This window comes from Cygnus olor, chromosome 5 (genome assembly GCF_009769625.2).
Source record: "Cygnus olor isolate bCygOlo1 chromosome 5, bCygOlo1.pri.v2, whole genome shotgun sequence".
In the NCBI taxonomy this organism is placed as follows: domain Eukaryota; kingdom Metazoa; phylum Chordata; class Aves; order Anseriformes; family Anatidae; genus Cygnus; species Cygnus olor.
The window spans coordinates 62,821,106-62,845,156 of record NC_049173.1 but is presented as its reverse complement, the minus strand read 5'-3'; the positions used below and the strand labels follow the sequence as shown (position 1 = coordinate 62,845,156).

At 43.4% G+C, this 24,051-nt stretch overlaps 2 protein-coding genes across 3 annotated transcripts in view; both read right to left on the bottom strand.

Annotated features, from left to right (window-relative positions):
* The window catches only part of TUB (TUB bipartite transcription factor), a 146,214-nt gene extending 143,480 nt beyond the window's left edge, over positions 1-2,734 (bottom strand). The window contains 1 exon segment of the mRNA XM_040559697.1: positions 2,349-2,734. Within this exon segment, the coding sequence (XP_040415631.1) occupies positions 2,349-2,404 (56 nt within the window). The 5' untranslated portion in view covers positions 2,405-2,734.
* An 11,642-nt stretch (positions 2,735-14,376) lies between these two features.
* Positions 14,377-24,051, bottom strand: part of RRAS2 (RAS related 2) — a 42,631-nt gene continuing 32,956 nt past the window's right edge. For both annotated transcript variants that reach the window (XM_040559700.1, XM_040559701.1), the window contains exons 5-6: positions 16,309-16,427; positions 14,377-15,829 (exon numbers count right to left, since the gene is read on the bottom strand). In XM_040559700.1, coding sequence (XP_040415634.1) covers positions 15,742-15,829; positions 16,309-16,427 — 207 coding nt within the window. In that variant the 3' untranslated portion in view covers positions 14,377-15,741. The remainder of the gene's footprint in view (positions 15,830-16,308; positions 16,428-24,051) is intronic.

Here is a 24,051-nt window from a genome sequence, read left to right as displayed (position 1 = left end):
AATCTGGCAGTAACTTTGTGTTTTCAGTAAAACCCCATGGGTCACAGCAGAAATTCCGCAAGAGCCTCCAGGTGAGGAAGGCACCTGCTCGCCTCGGGGAAGTGCCCACACATCTTGTTCTCCTCACATCTCCCAGGCCTGGGGCACCTGGGAGCTCTGGGGATACCACAGAACACACAGCTCATTAAATGGGGGGAAATTTGTACAAAACACTGAGCAGATCGTGCCTGCTGCCGCTGAGTTCCCTGCTCTGCTGAGCAGCAGGAAAGCAGCAAGAGTCTGCAGGGAGAATTTCTTTGCATGTCATCCACCCAGCCTGAGAGTAATGTGCTCGCAACATTGAGAAAGACAACATCATCTGTAAGACAGGATAGTCCCTGCATACATGGTAGCGCTGCTAAATCACAAGGAGCTCTCACTGTTACCAAAGTGCAGTTCTGCCAACAGAAAGTTCCCCCAAACATTTTTTTTCTGTCATTTCTCAGCGAGACCAAAGATGAGGCAGTGATCATGCTCCAAATGCAAACTGCAACAACCAGGGTTTCAGACAAAAAGGGTTACTTCCTCCTCCTGTCATTGGCCTGGGCATGAGGGGCGTGTGGGAGGACAGTGCTGATGTGCAAGAACAACTCTGCACCATTTTTCAGCAAGGGAAGACCGTGAGGAAAATAAGCTGTTCATTTCTCAGCCTCCCAGAACAGACAACTGAAAAATATATTTATTATACAGACATTGGTTGATGTAGCTTGGATTTGTTGCAAAAAAATCATAATCTGGGAACTAGCCACCGAGAAGCCATGCTGGAGACTGAAATACTGCATTTCTCCCTCAGATGCAGTGCAAAGCCCCAACAGGGCAGACAAACAAGTGCAGATTTCCCAGTGCAACAGTAATAAATAGCAATCAGAGAGTTCTTTGTCACGGTAATGAAGACTGAAAATGGGAGAAAGAGATCTCAAGCAGTAAACAGGGTTAACTCAAGAGGTGACAGCACTGGGATAAAGCATCCAAAAGGAGTTCTCACGACATATCTGGTTTGTTTATTGTAGGGTTAAGATACCCTAACTGCAGCCAACTTGGCTGGCATGGGATAGCTCTGAGCACAACAGGGCACTGACGCTGCTGTTACTGAGGACATGGCATCAGAGGAGAAACATCCTCTGTGGGGGAGAATACATGCATCAAATCATGGCTTGTTGTATAACTCAGCTGTGCATACACATAAGTGTGCACATGTTTTTAAAGAAGGTACCATCCCCACTGCCACCACTGAGTGCACCTGTACATATATTTTGTTGAGGCGATGTACAGAAATGTACAGAAAACAAGTGAAACTCCCTGGATGCACGTATAAACCATATAAATCCACACACCCGGGGAGCGTGGGCGATGCTGAGTATGTGTTTAAGCAAGGAAAACCACTTCCAAAGGTTATTTCTTCAGAATATTTTGGTGGCTTGTGGTAGTGATTCAGTCAGATGCTAATAATGCATCTGACTGCATTTCAGGTGTACCATTTGCACAAACAGAAAGAAAAAAAGAAAAAGGAAAAAAAAAGAGTATGAAGTTTGTAGTTTGTACCTTTTTTTTTTTTTTTTAATCTGGGCTCGAAGAAGCTGTCAATCACAACTGTAAATCACATAAAGGCAAAACTAATGGTACGATAATTTTCCATTACACATTTCCCAGAAGAGGAAATACAGTTGCATCTTGATACAAAGCACAGAGCGAATATTTCACCTGTCTCACTGTTGCAACCATTTCAGCCCTTTGAACTCTGTGTTATGGACTGTATGCAGCATTCCTAACAGCTTAGGTTTGAAAATACCACTTTTTATCCACTGTCAGGGTCCCTGGCCCCTTCCCTTCCCAATTGTTTGTTCAGATTCACACAAATGTCCAGGTGCCAGCTCTGAACGGTAGTTACTAGAGACCACCTTTCTGCATGTCTTAGCACCTGCTCAGTTAATCACTGCATGTAAACCAAACTGTTCAGGGAAGAGAGAAATGTTCATCCCCTGTTGCACGGGGCTGGTAATAGCCCTGGTCCTGCCAAAGCGAAGGGAGGGAAAAACACCCCGATTTCCAGACAAACACCTCCCAAACAGCAGTGAATGCCACTGCCTGAGTGACTGAGAAACTGGTGTGCCTGAAGACTCTGTCAGACTGCAAAAGCAGCATCGGCGAAGGTTTATGCTTTCCTGAAGAGGGCTCTCCGCCTTGGTCAATATAAACATCTTGCCAGTATTTACAGTATCAGGCAGGAAGAAAAGGGAAAAACAAACAAACAAACAAAAACACCACCACCAGCAAAAAAGCCAAACAAAGCAAATCAAGATAGACGATACCTGTTGTAACTCCATCTGCTGTAAGACATGGTCCTGTTGCTGCCGACTCCATCCATCTCTGGCTCAGCTACTGCGCTTCCAGCATCCCTCGCTCCCCGCAGGCGCCGGCTGCTGGCCTTGGAAAGCAAACACCTGCCCGAGGACGGGCCCCCACAGGCGGGTGCCTCCGGCCTTGCACAGCGGGGCCACGATTCAGTGGTGGCTCTGCGTCGAGCCGCAGGTGCATGGAGCAAACCACTGCCCGCACAGGGGAGGGACGCGGGCAGGGACGCGGGGGGCTCCTGGGGTCCCTGCCCACGGGCAGGATGCTCTGAGCCGCCCAACAGGCACAAAGGCGCTCAGGTAATAAACCAGAGCAGAAGTGCTAAGCCGCTTAAGAGATATTCAGCGAAGCTGTGCTCAGGAGCAGCAGCTTGCACGCCTCCTGCTCCAGCACACGCTTTTTTTTTTTTTTTTAATTTATTTATTCTGGTTGCCACAGATACGGGTCCATCGCTCTGACATCAGCCATCTCCCACCCCACAGCGGGTCCCTGGATCTTTCCAACACGATCGTTCAGGCAGGCAATAATTAAACCCTCGGCATGCAGAGGCAGTGCTGGGATGGCCGCAGTCAGCCAGCTCTGCAGGATTGCCTCCTCTCCTCTCCTGTGATTACCGTATTGGTTAAAATGTGCTGTACTTGAACAGGGATCAGCAAGGCCCCAATTTCTGGCTGCACACAATTTATTGCCATGTGGAAACCAGGCATGAACTGTGTTTTTTCACGCACTGAAGTCCCTGCCTCAGGACTCGCTGCACTTCAGGGTGAGCGCCACGGGCAGCAAACCCCATCCACTGGTACCCAGTGTGTTGTGAGCCACAACAGAGGGGGCAACAAGGACCACTGTGTGGTTGTCTCCAATGGTCAAGAATTTTACCTTATTTCTCCTCTGAATCAAAACACCCACTTTCACACCCATTTTAAATGCTCCATGCTGTTTCATATGGTCTGGATACCATCATTTTGCATTTTGTTATTAAGGGGTTTGCAGCCTGTTTCAGCACCTGATCTGGGAACCCAGAAATAAAGGGAACCACCTCTGGTGTTGTAAACACCCAAGTCCAAAATGCATTTCCTTCAGAACAAACCTCCTGCCAGGGCTGCATGGAGGGCAGCAGGATGAAAGCAGTGGTTTCAGCACGATGTTGGAAGGATGCAGTCACAGCACATGGAGCTGCATAAAAATAACACATGAAACACACCAGGGCAGCACCTGGATAGGAGCAAAGGAGTCAGGGTGGCCAAGCTCCCTCCAACCTGCACCTGGTCTTTTAAAATTATTATTTTTTTTAATTTTATTTTCTTAAAATATTTGCTCACCATCAGCTTCCTAGTGCCATGCATTTGTGAATGTGGTGGTTGTGATGCACACTGTGCAATGACAGGAAAACGGAGACAACTGGGCCATGTCCCTCTGACCATGACAAGGAGAACAGGGCACCCTTCACAGCTGGCACCAAAGGCTTTGGTTTGCACAGCAGATCTCAGAAGCAAGCCTTATTACTGATGTTTGGTAGATGCTCCCCGGTTGAGGAGCACGTTTGCAGGGACAGGTGTAGCCAGGCACACCGTTTGTCTCTCGGGAAGTGCCTAGTCCCTCCTCTCCCAAAGAACCATACCTACTCAGTGGTTTCAGGCTTAGGGTCCAGAAACCAGCAGCGGGGAGCTCCTGGAAGCTCCAAGTGCTCCAGAAGGTAGAGGAAGCTCCTACAGCTTCACCCTGTAGACAGACAGAAACCTGTCTGCTTCCAGCTCAAAAGCGTTCACTGACATCTGATACGCACTGTTCAGTTCCTTGAGATCAGGTTAAACCCTCTTTCCCCTGAATACCTGCCATCAATACTTTTATTTCCAGTCATTATTTTGGGAGGGTGAATTGGCCACACCCTTAATCCCTTCATGGCAGGATAGGCAGAAGCAGCCCAAGAGTTGTTCATGCTCCAGTTTTAATCCATATCAAATGTTTGCTGAGTGTTCTTTGACAGCCAACAGTAAGGAATTCCTCATTTTCAGCACCTGGTCCCCACTCTCAGACAGAGCGTGGAAGAGGCCCCCTTGCTCTGTGCCCACGACGGTAAGGAGGAAGCGTCTGTGCCACAGCCTCAGGACTTGCTGCCCTGCCAGCAGGAGCCCACAGCTGTGAGCTGAGCCCAAGCATTGCTCCTTGCAACTGCGTATGTCCTGTGAGCTTCTAACCGCAACGTCTGTTGACAAATGTTCTGGATGTTCCACGCAGTTAGCACGTTTCCATTGATCTGCTAACAGAATTGTAAGTGGGCAAACTGAAAAGTGACCATTTGCTTTGCCATTAAACTATTCAGACCAACGACCATCTTCCACAGTGGAGCAGCTGAAAATCACCCTGACTAGTTCCTGCCTCCCAAGAAATCCCATGCCTTGCATCCTCCACCAGAAACAAACTCTTTGAGGTGCTGAGCGCTGTTCAGCTGCCGCAGCACGGGCTCTGCTTTCCACATGCCTCACCTGACACATAGCCCAACAGCGTCTCGGGCTCCTCCTTGTTCATCTAGGCTTGGAGCTCTGGGCAGGAGAACATCAACTGGTGCCTCCCCTCCCAGCACTGGGGCCAGCAGCTGTGTTCACCCCATCTTCCCGCTGCAGCCAGACCAGCACCATCCCCTGGGCCCTCAGAGAGCTGGGGGAGCTCTCACATCTGGAGATGGCTGTGCCACGCTGCTTTCTTATGCAAGGCTTCGTGTCTGCCATCTGACCGAACAACCTGCACTACTGGCAGCATTGCTATAAACTTCACATTTCTAAAACAGCTTTGACAGGAAAGCCAGGGCACTGGTAAGCACGTGCAAAGAACAGACACAAATTAGGCCCACTTTGTAATTCAGACAGTTGAGTCCAGAGGATCTGGAATATTGGCTTGAGCTATTGCAATACCATAGAAATTAAACTGTCTACAGAGCTGCAGCAGCCAGTCAGTGTCCCTGCATTTTCATGCTGGCGTATACCAAGCTGCAAATGAGTGGAAAAGTACCTGCTGAGTCACCAGATGATGCGTAACATTTTTAACAATGGAAAGTCAACAGCACAGAACAACTTCAGGTTAGGTATCCTTGAAACAACATGAGGCGTAAGTGTACATTTCAGGCACCCCCAGACAGCATATTTTCCAGCAAAACCTCGTGTTCAGGTTCCTTCATTCAGGAAGGTACCTGGGTTTCCACCCAAGTGCACCCAGAGCTGCTGCCTGGGTTTCAGTGTGCCACCAAGAGAGGGCCCTACAGCAGGTAAGCTGAGCCTGAGAGCTGCTCAGGCCTCTCCTGACAGGTTTAGGAACTGAAAGCTTCAATCGTTCGTGTGCACTGCTCCTTGTTCCTGCAACTAATGGTGCTTGACCAGAAGCAGTGTGAGGTGCTGCATACCTGTGGTGGCAGGTGAGGGCCACCACCGAGCCTGCCTCCTTACCCATTTGCTGCCTTAAAAGAAGGAGGAGACAGCCTGTGAAGTAACGCTGCATGATTTATGTGAAAAACACAAAGGCAGGCTGTGAGGTACATTATGTCCTAACACAGCTGAGGAAAGCAGCATGAAAGCATGTGAGCTGCTGAAGAGCAGCTAGCCTTAAGGAGAAGTATGTGCCCCTGGGATGTGCAGATGAGGCTCCAGGTACCTAACGTCTGTGCCAGGGACTAGTGAGCCTTGAACAATACAATGTTCTATATTTGGGAAACAGGAAGGAGGAATGCTGCTCCTTTGTTGTTACATGTGCCCTCGTACTACTCTGCCAAAACAAAGCTCATAAAATTTGGCTTAATGATTTTCTCTGAAAATAGGGTACTTACATCCGTAAGAGCTTGAAACCAATGTATCCATCATATCCCTGTATTTAATTCTTTCAAAGGATAATACTGCTTCTAAAAAATCCCTGTTAGAGTCGTTACAATTTTAGTTTGCTCCCAGTATAATAAACAACTTCATCTGTCAGTCTCCAAACACTCTGCAAAGGAGTCAGCATCATTACTTACATCTTACAGAAAAGAAATCAGAGCATAATGACTTTCCCCACAACCACCAAGAAACAAGGAGCAGACGTACATACTGACTGTAGGCCTCCCACTGCAGCACCCTGTGCATTGCAATGCCTCCAAGTCCTGCACAGGCACAGGACAACAATGACCCTGCAATAATCTCTTGTCTGGAAGTGTTTAGAAACATGTCTTTATTTTTGCTGGCTATGCAACCCGTGCTTATTTCAAAGTCCCTCTTTTGGACAGGCTTTGCTACTAGACACACTGCTGCTACTAGATCGACTGGTGCTGCACTCACAAACAGCTCAACTTTTTTCCTTATAAGTGATTAACAACACTATATTTACTATATGTGCTATATGCATGCTATTTTAACTCTATAGAAAATACCATAATTACTAAACCAGCAAAAGTCTATAATAGCATGGGTGCTGATCTTTGTTTTTCAGCAGACTGTGCACTCCTCACAGAGCGTATTATGAGAGAATTGCATGCTGCTTTTGTCCATTTGTGCAATTCTAATCACTACAGCGATCTCTTACTAGCTTTTTAGCTCTTTTCACCCCCGGCTCCTCCCTGCAATATTGGCTAATTTCTCATATTTACAGAAATTGTCATACATCAAACTCAAGATTGTGCCTATGGACAGCTACAGTGGCCTTCAGCAAATTATTGCTTTGTTAATACAGATTGGAAGTGAAATAAAAAAATTGTTTGGGCTATTTGGAGTGTTCCTTGGGCTTAATCAAGGCGTGGAGGCAGCCCCCGCTTAGGAAGGCTGACCTAGAGGCTGCAGCAACTGACACCAGAGCCACCAGAACTGGGCAGCAAAGCCACTCAACCGTGCAAGGACAGGGAGATTTCCTGTTAGAGCAAGTCCTGCTGGACAACACTTCTAGTGGCATCTCCCTCCAGTGTGACTTTGCCACGAAAACTTTCTCTACCTGCACAACCTTTTGGGTCTCCCACCAAAGCTCATCAGACAGTGAGCGAAGTACGGTATCTTCCAGCTCTTCCTAAACGGATGTCCCAAGCTGACTGCTCTGTCACTGACCGCCACCATGGTGGGCTCGCTGGTGGCAAAGTGCAAGCCCAACACGACAAGGAAAGGACCCAGGAGAGGCTAGGAGTCACTAGCACAACAATACTGCAGGCGACCCATGCTACATCCAACCACAGCCCTTCCAAAAGTAGTCTTCTATTGCTCAGAGACAGTGCTAAATTAACACAGGTGTGCTGTTAGGGAAAACAACACTCTGCTTGTGTTCATCTTGTAGTTCAGCTGGAGCTGCAAACCGAAGAGTGATAAGGGAGGAATAATTTTAGAAGTCACCTAAAAAAAGAAAAAGTGAATCAATGCATTTAATCAGAACTAGGAACTGAGGCCAGACCTCTCCAGCTCTTGTCTCTGTACAGTAAATGTACCACCTACTCTGTTAAATCGTAATATTCACACCGTGTTTTTTTAAAGTAAACTTTCCCATTCACTGCCAGTGCAAAAATCCTGGTGAATTTTCCCACATAAAAAGAACCTGGGCAGGGAGGGATGCAGAAAGAAAAAAACAACTAGAAAAAAATTAGCTCAATTCCAGTCCCCATCTGCTGGAGGATTTTTATATTACATTCATTCCTGGGGACCAACATCCTGGTTATCTGTGAATGTTGTTTCTAGCTTTCCTTCCAAAAAATTACACCAGATACTGTCTTCACTGCTGTGATTGAGCTCCAAGTAGGAGACGAATGAGCACCCACAGCATCAAGCAGCAAGATTAAGACTGAAAGACAGGTTCTGGGTAAGGGATGGTGTCAGCTCTCGGCAGTGCCTGGCTGGGCTCTGCGACATGCTGAGCCAGACACCCATTGAACCCTGGATCCCGTAGGAATGACGGCATCAGTCCCAGAGCAGAACTGCGTCCTGCAGCCAAAAGGTGTTGACATCTCCACCCTGCATTATCCATGTCATTCCCCTTGCTATTCCTCCGGAGCTTCTGCAGGCTTTGTGATTCAGCAGTGAACTGTTAATACTTCCTTTGGTCATGTTTTTGCATGCGACTACTGATGCTCCTGCAGGTTTCTGTAACTACTATGGACAGGACGCAAATCAGACAGCAAGGCAGGCCTGTCTGCAAAGCAATGCACTAACAGGGACGCTCTCTGGCTGGCTTCTAATACTGGAATTTTTAAGCAACTGTACATCCTGCTAGAGAAGTAACTCAGTACCAGGAGCACTAAAGCATGGTTCCTGCTCAGTCTTTTTAGGTCAGGATGCAAAACAAACCAACCACCACCAACAACAAAAATACCACATTTACCCTTTTAAAATGAATTTATAAAGCTTAAAAAAGCAAAAGTCAACATTAGTTAACTGTCTTGGGAAACTGGGAATACCTTAGGAAGAAAATTAAACTGCAGAACCTGAAGTACATAAAAATATAAAAAAGTTAATTTGAGCTTTTGCAATGGCCTCCAGGAGGGACGTGTGCCCGCGTACACACTTCAGGCTGCCCCCTTGCAGGGACAGCACAAGCTTTGTCACATCAGTGCTGTGGCACAAGTCAGAGGTGACATGGCCACCTCGCCTTGAACAAATGCTATCTTTGGGAGAACCAACAAAAAGTGAATACGGCTCCACACATCTGCCAGACCTACCACATCTCAGTTTTTCCTTGTACAAGACAATCACAGATTTCATGGTGGAAAACACAGGTACTGTAACTACAGCTTTTTAGTACAATTCTGAAATGAGTAACATAACATGCAGATATGACAGAAAGTCACTTAAGTTGATCTTGTTCTGGCTGAAAAGAGCTTTTAATTGCAAAATCCTTCACTAGACCAGAATATCGTGACAGAGTCACTCTTACGCAGGCCTTGCCTTCTGAGGACCCACCTCTGGGTGTTAAGCATTAAGCAGCAGAATTTTTGTCAGGTGATCAGCTGGAAACTAAAGCAAAAGCCTTTTAACAGGCTGATTTCCAGTTCATGAGCCGTGTCTCACAATGACAGACCAATGCATCCCTTTGACGCACCAGCTATGACACCTGTTTCACCGTTCACTTAAAAGGTCCGAACCTGAGCTGCAAAATGCCTTTTGTTTCCCCGTCACACCAAGCTGCCTCTTGCCAGTAGCCAACCTAGTCCTAGCAATATGAACCAGCCCAAGTAATAAGTCAAACAGCAGCAGCCCATGCTAAGGGAGTGCTCTGTGCTGAGTGTGAAGCGGGTGTCTATTCTCCGTTTGCATATCCAGAGCCCTCCAAAGACATTAGAGATGACAGTCAAAACAGAGCAGCTCTTGGCAGCAGGCTGTGTAACGAGATCAGCAATGGCAGAGCCCAGCTCTCAGGACTCAACAGTGATAGATGCCTTGCCAGACATCTTGTAAAACCAACAAAAAGTGGAATTAGACCCTGGCAGATGTTGACAGCATCATGAAGCTGGCTATTGTAAGGAGGATTTGATGATCTAAATTGGTTAAGGGAAAGATAAACAGGATAGGTCTAACTTCCTTTTAATTATATTAAAAAAAGAAAAAAAGGATCAAGAAGTTAAGAAGTTCATAAAGACAACTCCACTGGCGAGGTAAGCAACTTCAGTGTGCAACTTGCACCTTAGGAATCTACAAGACAAAGAAAAAGACGTGCCCAAACATTCAGAATTCACCAGGTACTCTCAACTCCTGCCAGGAAATCCAACTGGATGAACGGCTATTTAGGAAGCGGTGTGAGGAAATAAGAGAAAGTTACATAAGGAAGCAGTACATTCTACAACCTTGAAAACATAATCTTCAGAATGACTCAAAGTCAGCCCTTCAAAAGTTCATTAAGACACTCGATTATTTTGTAGATACTAAAAATCATCCTGAGACGCAGAATGGGTTAGTCTCCCAAGAAAATGAATAGGAATGAATGCCTTTGAAAATGAAACAAAAAACCAATGGTGGAGGAATTCTGTGAAGCAATGACAGACAGAAATGTTTTACAGGTTGTATGAGAGATATTAAAGCACAGATGTTTTTTGTGTGAAAACACAAAGTCTTGCAGCAGGAAGGAAAAAACACTCAAATTTTGTTTCACTTTCAAGGGTCGGTACTGCATTCAAAAGATTTCCCCACTCAAAGTGTCACACCTAGCACCTAGACAAGTGACAGCATTTATCTCCTCCTAACAGCAAGCCTCATTTAGACCTCTTATTTAGCTGAGCAGTGGGTGTTTATGCATAACTTTCTGACTGCAAACCGTACAAGTAGCTAATGATGGGCTCCTGTATTCCGATACAGCTGACGACTATGAAAGTTTGGCAAACTATACAGAAATTAAGAATTTGTACTCTATTTTAAGCTGCCTTTACTATTTTAGATCACAAACATCCTTCCTTCTTTTCCTGTGAATTTCTTCAGAACGACTCCTTATAAATCATGTCTTTTGCCCTAGCTACCAAAAAAAAAAAAGATTTTAGAGTTTACAGAACAAAATACTCTGAAATAGCACCGGCACACAGCCCTGTTTAATCACGTGTTGACCGCTTTGTTCTGTTTCTTGTATTTCATTCGTGTTCTGCTTGTAAGAACTTTAACCCAGTCTCAGTGCAAAGGCGGTGCTTGGAGCCTCTGGAAGTCAGGTGCACGCCCACCCCAGGCGACACCCTGTGGTTCCAGAGGGTGGTTTCATGCAGTGTTGGCACTTGGGGGATCCCTCCAGCCCCACGCTGCCCCGGGTGAGCGCTGCCCAGCTGCCGGGTTTCCCAAGCACCTTCGCAACACAAAGGTAGCTGACTACTTGCTCCTGGATCGCAGCTTTCCACAGTGAGGATGAACTTGTTTGTGTAACAGGCTGGACATATGGTCCAAGATAGGTCTCAAAGCATTACATTACCAAATACTCTTTAAGGAAAGAAAGCTATTCATATCACTGGAGTGAGCTCACTTTTACATGTCACCAGAAATGTGGGACACATTCAGAGAAGCATTTGTACCCTGCTGACGCTCTTCAACAGTCAGGTTCAGCTGACATTAAAGCTTTCTCAGGTACAAATGAATTCATGCCCAGGACTCAGAGGTGAGAAACTAAAAGGTGTTCTCATTGCCTCTACTCACATTTCAGGTGCCTGTACTTTGCCACGTTAATTTGCCATGCCCTCTCTACACTACTTTGTCAGAGGCATTTTTAAAGAATGCAGTAATTTATGAAGTGCTGACTACTAATTAATGAGTAAGAAATGCTCTGTGTAGCCTATTACAGTTCACAGGACCCAATTTAAGTAGCTGCACAGATCAGTACGTGCCTTCCAGCAGCAAGATGCATTTAGTTCTGCTTGCTGGCTGGCTCAGGAACATCACTAATTACATTACATACATTAATCCAATTTAGCTTTTGCGTGGGACATCATCTGCCCTTTATGTTCAATCCACAAAAAATCTCTCAAACTCTCCAAAATAATTGTGGTCTTACTGTAAAAGTCCAGCACGGCTACACAGAGCAGATATAGCATGCATTCCCAATGCTGTTTTTGGGTATGACGCTCTCCTTGCAGTTTAATCCGTTGCCTCTTCAACATCTGCTGCTGCTCACTTAGAGCTCTTTATCTTCCCAGCTGAAGGCTATGACAGCCCTACCTATCCTCATTTCTGCACCTGATCAGCTGCATAGGAAAGTACCGAGGTTGTTTTCCTCACCTTCTGTGTATTACCATTACTAGACAGCCACACAGTTTTAAGGAAAAAGTCAATTCCTTTCAACCAGTTATTTCCACAGTTAGAGTACTATGAGAAAATCTAAATATCCAGAACATTCACAAGTTTTCTGGCCTAGCATCATGTGCCACACAACACAGGTCTTAAGACCTCGAAAATACTTATACTTACTGCCACTTAAAACCCAGAATCTGCTTCAGGACTACAACTTTAGCTCAGCTCTCCAGTATAACCTGGTGAGCATGGCAGAAGAGATGTTTACAAAGCAGTGAACACTGCATTTACCCCTCAGGATGCTCTGAGCAAGAGAATATCTTAAAATTGTTAAGATTTCAAGTTTTAATGAAGACTACTGCTCTGCAGTGGGCCAGCTGGTTAACAGTGAAAACAAGGCAATGCCCCTGGATTTCCAGTTGTGTGTTTTTGTAAATTCATTTTGAGTGTTTCATCATGGTTTCGGCACATGAGGGTAACCAACTACCACAACTTATGCCTAAATCAAGTGAACAAATGCTTCACAAGTGAATAAGCTGCTTAGCAGATTCCTGAGCTTTTCCAGGCAACAAACTTCAAACAATAAGTCCAGATAACTTCTGATAGCGCTTTGTCTAGTGACTGACACTGAGAATCTTGTTTGAAATAAGCTCATTAAAGCACTAACAAGATTGTGTGGGAACTCCAGTCAGTGATGGCCACAGCTACGCCACAGGTGAAGTGCTGCATAAGCTGATGTCAGAAGAAAGCTGATGTCAGAAGAGAGTTAAGCTCGTAATTTTGTTTGAATCCAGGCTTCAGCTTTATCACTGACAACTAACCACAAGGCCATGTATAAAGTCAGAGTTTTCCTTGGCATTAGTGGGCGTTAACTCCTTCCAACTATATTTCACTTTATTAACCGTCATACAACAGCTCGTCTTGTTACATGCTCCCACACTGGGCTAGCCAGGCTTGCTTAGGGCATTTATCTCACCGCCTCCTGCCCAACAGTATAAACACAGAGCACTTCGACACAGCCAACAGGAACAATCAAAGTAGCAAATGAGGGGCGAGCAACCTTTCCTTTTGTTGTAGGAAGAGGGAGAGCACTGCCACGTGCATTGCACCTCGTGTCCTGCACATGGCAGGACAGGGCAAACGTATTATCGAAGAAATGAAAGCAAAACAACATTGACGGGAGGATCAGATCCTTGAATCTCCCTAATGTTACATTTGAAAATTTCCCTGCATGTTCCTCTCCTGCAGAAGCCTTGAAAACATGTGCAGGGGAATATACTTTATTCATTAGTAAACTTAAAGCAGATTTCCATGGCAGCACCCGGTGGTCCCACTTGTTTAACTTGTTGAAAAAGTTTACCATGTTTACAATGTGGCTTAGCAGATAGGAGTAGGCTGCTTAGCATCAACCACCTCAAAGCAACTTTGCTTTACAAATGAGGAAATGCAAGGGTGGGGTGCTCTCCACCTTTTCTATGAATTACAGAGAGTTACATATTAGAATACCTATCTGTGTAACAGTTATTTTAGGATCAATTTATTATGAGTGAACAGTCAAAAAATGAAAAAGATGAAACAATAAGCATATGCGCACCTCACAGATTTTATCTCAGATGGGCATGCTGTAATGTGTCTGAACTCACTCTAATGCCACACATTTAGTGACTTAACTCCAGAGACCTTGTCACATTTAAGACAATAAAACATAAGATCTTTGCTACAGGCTGTAATTTCTTACATTTGACTTGAAAAATATAATCCATCTCCCAAATGCACTTTCACCATAACTTCTATTTTGAATTTTTTAGGCATTATTCATAAGTAGCCTTTCATCAACCAATAAACTTTATTTAAAGGTGGGAAGGAGGAGCCACTCACTCTCTCAAACTCAGAATTACAGAACCTAATCTAAATTATGTAAAAAAAACCAAAACTTTGCATTCCTCTGCAATGCACGGCACTAGTATTTCTTCTAGTTTCTTCTAATAGCTTTGCTGCAGTAAATATAACTAGAACTTGCTTAAATACTGTTTCTCAGCAGACATTTACAGATTCATGGCACAGCCTGAAAGCACAAAGGAATTGTTGAGTGGCCCACTGACTACATATTTTAAATCAAAATAAATCATGATAGATGGTAAAAGCTGATGTTTAAGTAGACTTTACTTTCAAGCTTGAAGGAAAGTCATGCAGATATGCACATTACCTCCTAAGTTCCATCACCCTCTTCTTCCCCCCACCCTCCAAAAAAACCATAGGTTTTAGAAGAGTCAGAAAGAGGCAATATGCTTACCCCCAATAACAGTTAGATCATCTTTAATTCTAGCACCTGAAGTTATACAAGGGTTTGCTTAATAATCAAGTTTCAAAGAACTGTTGGACACATTCAGTAAGGTGACAACTGTGCAATACCACTCAGTATTTCAATATCAGGGAACATACTCTTGAATTGTTTAAACACAATCCACAGAACTCAAAATTAAACAACCATCCACAGTTTAACTAAACAATCAGTTAAAAGTCTTACAGTTTAATAATTCACATAATGGTCAGTCTTTAGTAAGGGATACTGCAATTGATTAAAACACAACACTAGATTTTACTCTACGGGTGTGTTGGGCAGGCACATAATTGGCCATTCTTGGGTATAACCAGAGGAGTAAGGAGAAGTTTACCACAGTTTGGCAAATCCCACATTTTGTCAGTTAAAAGTGAACTGTGAGAATTAAATACTCATCTTTACATATACACAAGTTATGCTGTGAAAGCATATTTGCTTACAAACATATAAAAATACTTGTTAACTAGTTTGATAAGAAAATAATGTATAAAAGTATATAGCAAAAACATTTAATCATCTCTGACAATGGAAAGATCAAATTCATTTTTATATCACATGAAACAAAAACAGCTAGAATTTTAGTTTTCCTTAATCCCTTACCCAGAAATACAAAGGAAGACACTTTTTTTTTGTTGTTTCCAAACAATGATGTGAAATTTCATATTAAGCTGAAATGCCTCAATCCAGAATGAGCTCAGGTATTTGGCCATATTCTAATTGTAGTAGTAATCATCCTGTAGCTGTTCTGGATTCATAAAATAAATACAGTAGACTGTTTTGGCCACTGAAATAAAACTGCAGCATAAACAAGAGATAAAAATTTTTGCTGACAATGAAATTCAGTGTAGGTTTCTTAAGGCTAGCTGAATACTCAAGTCTAATTTAGCTGAGGGCAAAAAAGCCAATCCACCCCTTTTTAAAAGTATTCTCTATGCTTCAGTATAGGTCTTTGTAATAGCTAATGAAACGTCAGAAGTAAAAAATAAATTAATTCACAAGAGACAACTTATGCATGACTTCAACACCTTGTCCTACACGGTTTTGTTTCATCTCCTTTGCGAATAAAACTCCACAAGGTGCAAGCTCTTAAGAGAGAGGAGGGAACTGTGGTATTAAAGAAGCAGCCTTAGTGTTTTGCTTTGAAGTCTGCCCCAAGATGACAGTCTTCTTCAAGAACTATTCTGCCAGCTTCTTGGACTAAGGCTATTCTGGTGACCACTTTTAGGACATGCACATATAAGGCTAGACCAATACCAGAAGTGATGTAAAATGATGGAAAGAAAAAAAATAATCTGGCAGTTGATAGCTTGGTTCTTGGGATTCTCAGAAAATAACACAATGGCAGCCTTTCTTGTCTTTCTCTTTCCGTGTTGGCTCTGGTGAAGGAGGGCACTCTTGTTCTTGAAATTTCCTGGAAACAGATATTTCAAGTTAAATTCATAGACTTATTTTCACTAAAATAAATACTGTATTTGAATTTACTGTTTTTACACTTTTATAGAAGATGGACTTACTTTTGATGCTCAAACTACTTAAAAAAATGAGTGATGGTATTTTGATTTTGCCTTTTTTGCCTTTTTTTTTTTTTTTTAAAAGAAACCCCTCTTTTTACAGAAGGCCAATATTCAAATTTATTTTATCTGTTTGGCTTACTGGGTAATCAATAAAATCTGAAATAGTAAGGTGAAGAAGTTCTGTTTCAAATACATGTAACATTCATGTGAGCCTTTTTGCCAATACACAGGAAAATTTTAGAACAGAGTATTGGTTGAAGTTCACTGATAACAGCAGGCAGGATTTTTTCAGTGATCTCCCACTGCATTTCAATATATTTGCTGGAGCTATCCATTAATACAGGGACATCAATTATTTGGACTTCAGTTACCGTACCTTATAACTCTGACAAGTTCATGAAAAGCTTGGTCTACATTCAATCGGATTTTTGCTGAGGCTTCCATGTACGTTACTTTAAGTTGTCGCGCTAGCTGCTGACCTTCCTCTTGTGTCACCTGTAAGTGAAATCAATTGTTAAGCTAAATGTCATGCAGGCACATTTGTATCAGAAGACACTGCAAATACCATTAACCTAAGGATCTACTCCCCTCCAACAATAATGCTTATTTGACCCTAAACTAGTTCCTGCACTGTCTACATAATACAACTGGAAAACAAACCCACGTGCTACAACATACAAATTGGTTGTTTGTTAAGCATATGGATTTCCTCCACTGCAGCTGCCTGCCATTCACCTCATGTCTGCAATAACAAGACCAGAGTTTTCTTCCTAAGCAGACAGGAGTTCCTCAAAGCAAGTGCCTGAGTCAAAATCTGATGGATTACTAAGAGCACTCTGAATTCTATTGCTAAGTTTACCCTCTTCCTGGCCCAGTTAAATCTAGAGAAAAAATAAAGATTACTTCTTTTAAAACAAGAAGTGATGTTTAGCTTCTGAATCTTTATTAAAATCATAAGAAATATATTTATGACATAGCAAAATGTTAAGACGGCCAATTTTAAACGTAGCCTAAATCGCAAGAGATGTAAAAAACACTGTGAAGTCTCCCCTCTTAAATATTAATGAGACATCGTCTTACCCCTTGTCTCCTTGTGGCAAATGAGAAAAGGGAGATTAAGAGGAAATAATGAGCACCATGAAGAGCTGGAATAAAATTTAAAATGATGAAGCAAAAGGCAGGAAGCTTCCAATACAGGAAGGAGGAATAAGTTGGTCACAGGGCAAAACCAAAGGAGATGGCTACATGCTTTTGGATGAGCCAAAAGCAGTGAGGTCAGATGACAGAAGGCCACCTTGAGCAGTGCAAAACATGAAAAAGACTTCAACAGGAAGCTTACCCCCAGCACAGGGAGGAAAGGGCAGCTTTCAGTGATAAAAGGAAGTACGACAGATCTTGCCAAGACAGCGGCTAGTGGCAGAAATGTCAAAGATTACACTGCTTTCACAGAAAAATGTTAAACCAGCACGTACAGGACTGATATCATGAGAACAAAAAACCCTAAGGGTTTATTTTTAGTTTGTTTTTGAAAAAGCAGTCAGATGCACACTGAGATTAAGAAACTACACAGAAATGGAAATAGAAAAACATCATTGCAGGCATTCAGCACAGTGCAAGATGTAGAAGTTTTAAGGTAAAGTTTTACTTTTTAACTTACAAAATACTTTCCTACAGCTATACACATGGTCTGAGAGCCTTCTTGCACAGCATCTCAACACACTTGACTCCTCTGTCACTAGCACCCCCACTTGTACTGTATTTATACAGTTATTGCTGAACTGAGAGCTGCTCCCACTAAACCCTCTCCAAGGAGCCCCCGCAGCACCTTGTGCCATTACAGCTAGAGTAACTCAGGGTGCATCCGCTGATCTCAAACACTCGCTGAAGCTACATTTATTTCAGTGTTATCACCATCTGCTGAAGCCAGGAAAAAAAAAAACAAAAAAAAAACCTACACAACCAAGATAACTTACTGGAGCTGCATTTTTAATAGCCAGGCACAAAGTGAGAATGACTGGGATCCTTCATTTCTCCATTATTGTCTGAAAACTGAATGATATTCAAGTTTTCTGCTCCAGTAGCTACAATCACCCCACTTTCATCTTCCCCTCCAGCCCGAAATGTTGAAATGTCCTTGTTCCAAAGCTTATGAAGGCTGCATTTAAGAAATGTTTATAGCTGGCAGGTTAGTGACATGGCATAATCCCACAAAGTGTGTATGAGGACTTTCAGAACCTTTTATGCCTCTCTGCCTCATTCACCAGACAAAAATAAGCTAAACTATCAGTAATATGGTAGCAGTTGCAAACCAGCCCCCTTTATTTTCCTTCATCCCTGCATAGTTACTGCAGCCCCAGAAAGTGAGAGATTAAAGTCTAATAAAAATAAATAACGGGGAAAGACAGCATGACAGCGAGGATAAACTCTATGCAGTCTTTACAGGTACCTGATTATTATTTTCTTCATTATTGTATCTAAAGCATGTTAGAGATACAGCTACATTTGTTTTGTAGGGAGCTAACACTGTAATAAAGTTAAGCTACACTTTCACAATATTCTGCATTAAAAAAATTATAGATATAACATCAGAGCCCTTACTGCTTTTGCTAGATTATCTGTAATTGCTCAATTCAATCTATCATTTTGTCTAATTTTACCAGTATTTCCTGAAGTAGCTTGCGGTCAATGCCAGTGACCACAAAGTCAGTTTAAAAACAACAAAAAAAAAAGCAACAAAAAATCTTGGTTTTGGACACACTACGGAAACATTTGCAGTGCTCAAACAGTAAATTAGAAGCCACAGCAGACCAGTTCTGTTCTCAAAGCTGAGGGGAATGTTGGAAGGACAAACGGAAATACTAGAAAACAAAAATATGAATTTACATCATGACATTCTCCCTTCTCCCTAGGTATGTACAACAACCTGTGTGTGTCATGACAAATTTCAGTAAGGATGATAGGAAAGCTTATTAAAAATAAAATTATAAAAATTACAGCAAAATAAAAATTACACATTTTTTCTTCAAAGAACACTTATTTTGACAGAACTAAATGGAACCACAGAGTTTCTGATCGACTGTATGTGTTGGTTCTGCTTTGAAAATCTTAGTTTTGGTAAAATGAAGGGTGAACATGAATGGGCATCAGTTGCAATGCTTATCCCTTGTTTTAGGGCATTTTACCATTTGTTTTCAGATATTGTTCATTCACACTGTTCAATATTTGGTAAAAGTTTCTCAAATTAATGTAATGGATTACGTCCCATTGTATGTACATTACATACATGTAATGTAATGTCCACTGTAATGGATGTAAATGAGCAAGTCAAACATGGAAAAACTTATTCCCCAACTCCCTAAGTAACAGGCTTCTTTCTGAAGAAGTTTCCATTTGAATATCTGCAGAAGAATCCTCTGAACATCTCAGATTGCCTTCCTTCTCCACTATTTTATCTGAGAATTGTCAGAAATACATTCATTTCTGAACTTTCTGTACTTTCCTGCACCTAGAGAAATGCTACAATGCTCTGCTGCTTTATACACTTATTTTCAGTTAAACACTGTGTGCGTATTTTGCCTCTATACTTACGCAGACTAAAGGCTATGGTGTACTCATGTCAGAAGGTGACAGGTGGTTCCTCTCCACCTCGAGGAAGCACTTCATTTCTATCTCCTTGTGGTCATTCCGCAGTGCTCCCTACACAGCAACGTGTTCCCACTCCTGGGGAGAGCCCCATCATTCCTGAAGAGCAGCTTTGTCACCTATAGGTGCTGCCACCTCTGGCTTATACCAGGCAGCATTACCTTCATACGCCTGGTCCGCTATTCATACACTGTATTTTGTCCACGTTCTGATTTCAAAGGTCCCCCTGGCACACACAAACCATGGTTATGAAGAACAGATGCATTTAAACAGGCTGACTTGCTGTACTCAACTCCTGTATCAGATGGCTGATTGCTCACTATCTACAGAGTTCAAAAAATCAAGCAAGTCATGGGAAAACCTGAAGGTACAACCCATCCATGAGAGCAGACATCACCGTAAGGGGCCATAACAAGACATCTCAGGCCAAGCCATTTGTGAAACAGCACAACCACCCTACTAACCGCTTTTGCTGGCATCCAGGCTGATGCTGAGCAAGATCAAACCACAAGACTGCCTGCCCGCCCAGGATCATCAGCTGCCTAGGCATAAATAGAAGCCACAAGGACCTCACCTCTCTTTTAAAACCTTGTTTTAAAGGTATCTAGCAACGTAGATAGTCTTAGCACTAGGTCACTGTATTCGTTCAGTAGTAAAGCAAAAGGAAAAAACTATCATTTAATGAAATTCAAGCACTTTCCTGTTGCAACTTGGATTTTCCTTGAACCCCTGCCATCTGGGGAATGATCGGACTTGATCTAACTTAAGCTAGCAGTTACCTTCAAAAAATCATACATATCGTGCACTGACAAACCTACTCCCCTGTTAGTAGCAGTTATTACCAAAATATCAGGTGCTCTACTGAATTGCCTTACTGTAGAGATATCCAGCGTTGTCCGAGTTGCACAGAATCAACCCATTTAAGAGAGAGACTACCACAGACACAGACTTCTAGGTTGGAAGAGACCTCAAGATCATCGAGTCCAACCTCCGACCTAACACTAAGTACTCCACTAAACCATATCGCTAAGCTCTACATCTAAACGTCTTTTAAAGACCTCCAGGGATGGTGACTCCACCACCTCCCTGGGCAGCCCGTTCCAATGCTTAATAACCCTTTCGGTAAAGAAGTACTTCCTAACATCCAACCTAAAACTCCCCTGTCGCAACTTTAGCCCATTCCCCCTCGTCCTGTCACCAGGCACGTGGGAGAACAGACCAACCCCCACCTCTCTACAGCCTCCTTTAAGGTAACTGTAGAGAGCGATAAGGTCGCCCCTGAGCCTCCTCTTCTCCAGGCTGAACAAGCCCAGCTCCCTCAGCCGCTCCTCGTAAGCCTTGTTCTTCAGACCCCTCACCAGCTTGGTCGCCCTTCTCTGGACTCGCTCGAGCACGTCCATGTCCTTCCTGTAGCGAGGGGCCCAAACCTGAACACAGTACTCAAGGTGCAGCCTCACCAGAGCCGAGTACAGGGGCACAATCACCTCCCTAGACCTGCTGGCCACACTGCTTCTTATACAGGCCAGGATGCTGTTGGCCTTCTTGGCCACCTGAGCACACTGCTGGCTCATATTCAGCTGACTATCAACCAGTACTCCCAGGTCCTTCTCTGCCAGGCAGCTTTCTAATCACTCATCTCCCAGCCTGTAGCTCTGCTTGGGGTTGTTGCGCCCCAGGTGCAGGACCCGGCACTTGGCCTTGTTGAACTTCATACAGTTGACCTCAGCCCATCGGTCCAGCCTATCCAGATCCTCCTGCAGAGCCACATGGCATTTACGTTATGGAAAAAGCAATGAGAGAGAGTGCTTCAGCTTTGGCTTTGTGGTCAGTCACAAATCCATGACTGATTGGGGTATCTGGAATTATTGGTAACTGTATTCTTACCATAGAAGGAAATTCAAAAGGTTAACGCTTGCTCTTCCTCTAATGAATCAGTTCTCTTTGCCAACCTAATGCATGGCTATTCAGGACTTTGCCTCCCATGCTACACGGGAGACAATTACATGAAGTCTCCTTAATTCCATTTATCTACAAGTATTACTGTAGTGAATTGCTATTTCAAACTTCCATTTCATCTCTTTTCTTACAAAACCACACAAGTTGACCTGTAGTTATTACAACCACCACTACTTTAGGCTGCACTTTCAGTATGCCACTGACATTTCATAAAAATCATACTACAGGTTGTGCACTTCTGCAGTACCAGGCAGCTCCCGTATTTCCTGAGAAACATTTAGAAACATTTGCCATTGCATCAGGATTATCAGTTACACATTATTTACTTCCAAATTTATGGTATCATAATGACAGCACTCTACACTGTGTTCAACTACAAATTACAGTTACTTGCATAAAGGTGTGGTCAGACCCTTGAGACACCCAAACCACTTTCATACATTTAACTCTTTCAGGATCCAGGAAGATCTGTGTGTTAATTCTATTGAGTATCAATCGCTGATCAAAACATATGCTAAATGACTTTAACTTAGTTTTACATTCTCAGAGCACATGTTCACTATTAGTTCACTGGTTTGCCTCCTGCCTTTAGGAAAAAGGAGGATGTCTAATACAAGCAGTTTTGTACTAACACCTTATATCCAGTCTCCTGAATTTCCAAAAAGTGCTAAATTCTGAAGCTGAAAAACATACCTTTCTAATTGAACAAATTTAAAAGAGCAAGATGACTTTTTGCAGGACTGCCTCGTATGAAAAAGGAGTCTGGCTGACATGGTAGGAGAGAAGCCTGACACACCAGCAGACTGAGAACACAAAACGCAGAGGACTAGCACTGCTCTCATGTTTGCCCACAAGTCACAGCCCCGAGACACCTCGCTAGCACAGGGCTCCGGGCTGGGTGAGGGAGAGCTCTGCCTTCTTCCCCAGAGCTCCCTCGCAGCTGCCTGTGCAACCAGTGAGGGACAACCCTGCCTGGCAGGCTGAAGTTTTCCATACTTGGGAAGATGTGGTGGCAGGACTCGTTTTCAGCCAGGTCAGCAAGCTGATCCAACTCTGAATGGACGCCTGCAGTGAGAGTTCACGTGACGGAGCAGAGGCTCTGGCTGCTGTTTAACATCCAGCCGATAACATCTAACTGCTGACTGCTGCCAAAAGGCGAGGTCTCACTTTCTTCCCCCCACCCCAGCTCCCCCTTGCTCTGCTCAGAGCCACAGTCCCACCCCTTCCCATGCTTCGAGCTCTGGCACTCACTCTATCTCTCCATGAGCTGATTTAACTCGCACATGTATCAGAGCCATTCCAGCTTGCCTGTTTTTCTCCCTGTCTTGAGAGATGATTTAGCTTACAAAGTGCTTCAGATGAGTGCTAGAGCCAGCACAGGAAAGAGTGCAAACGTGAAGTCAAGAGGGACGGGAGGCCTCTCCCTTCTGGGGACCTCTTATGTCAGCTCGGCATCCCAAAACCATTCCTTTAGACTGACTTAAGACCAACTGAGCCCCCACCATGTGATGGGGGAAGGCGCAGGGAAGAGTTAAAAAGCACCTGTTTCAGCAAACTTAGAACTTAACTTCTGCAAACGTCCAGCTTAACGAAGGCTGTTTAAGCCCTGCCCTATTGTGGAAGTGACAAATCCACTAATTAGCACATAAATTATGTGCACGGCAGTACCAGAAGTTATGCTTGCCAGTAGTTAATCAATTAGACAAGCCAAAACAACAACAAAAAGCTTCTGGGGACATATGCTTTTATTTGTGTTCAGATGTTAAGCAACTTTCCTTAATTTTGGAAGCAGCTGCTTTAAGCTTACACTTTTATCAGCCTATCACAATCTGAAAAAGAAAATAGGAATTGAATATGGAGGAACTAGCAGGAGAAAAACGATGGGCATCTCTTCTTTGAGCAGAGAAACAGGTAAGTTACAGCCTGTGTAATAACATTAGGAGGGTGAAGGAGTCAGAACAAAGACCCTAAGTATTTCTAGAAATAGATCTATAGGATTACCATTTACATTTGTAGGAATCCTCTGAGAATTGGGTTTGACAGAGATGTTACTTCCCTCTCAAAGCATTCATATATTTGTCCTTCAGCTGTTAAAAGTCTGCATAACAGCTCAGTTTTACCTACATGGTTTCCATGGCAACATGTGTGCATTAAAGTACATCACGTTCCAGGACTTGCAAGGTTAAATCTGGGAATTTTGATGGGGGTATGATGTGTGAACACATTCCACTTTTGTCTCGGGGACAGGCCAGATAGTTCTGTGCACGTGGGAACATGTGAAGTAACTTCTGATGAGCCTCTGAGGGACTTCTACAAAAAGTTCTCTTAGACAAGAGTATCCCAAGTTGAAAGGTACCCACAAGGCTCATTAAGTACAACTTTCGAGACACTATCTTTCAGCACAGGTTTTAGTTTTGTAATGACCTTCCTACTCATGTTCTGGTTAAAGAGGATGCAACAATCACGGGAGCATATTTGACAGCAACTATTTTGTACTAAAGGCTTCAGGTACTATTGGAGA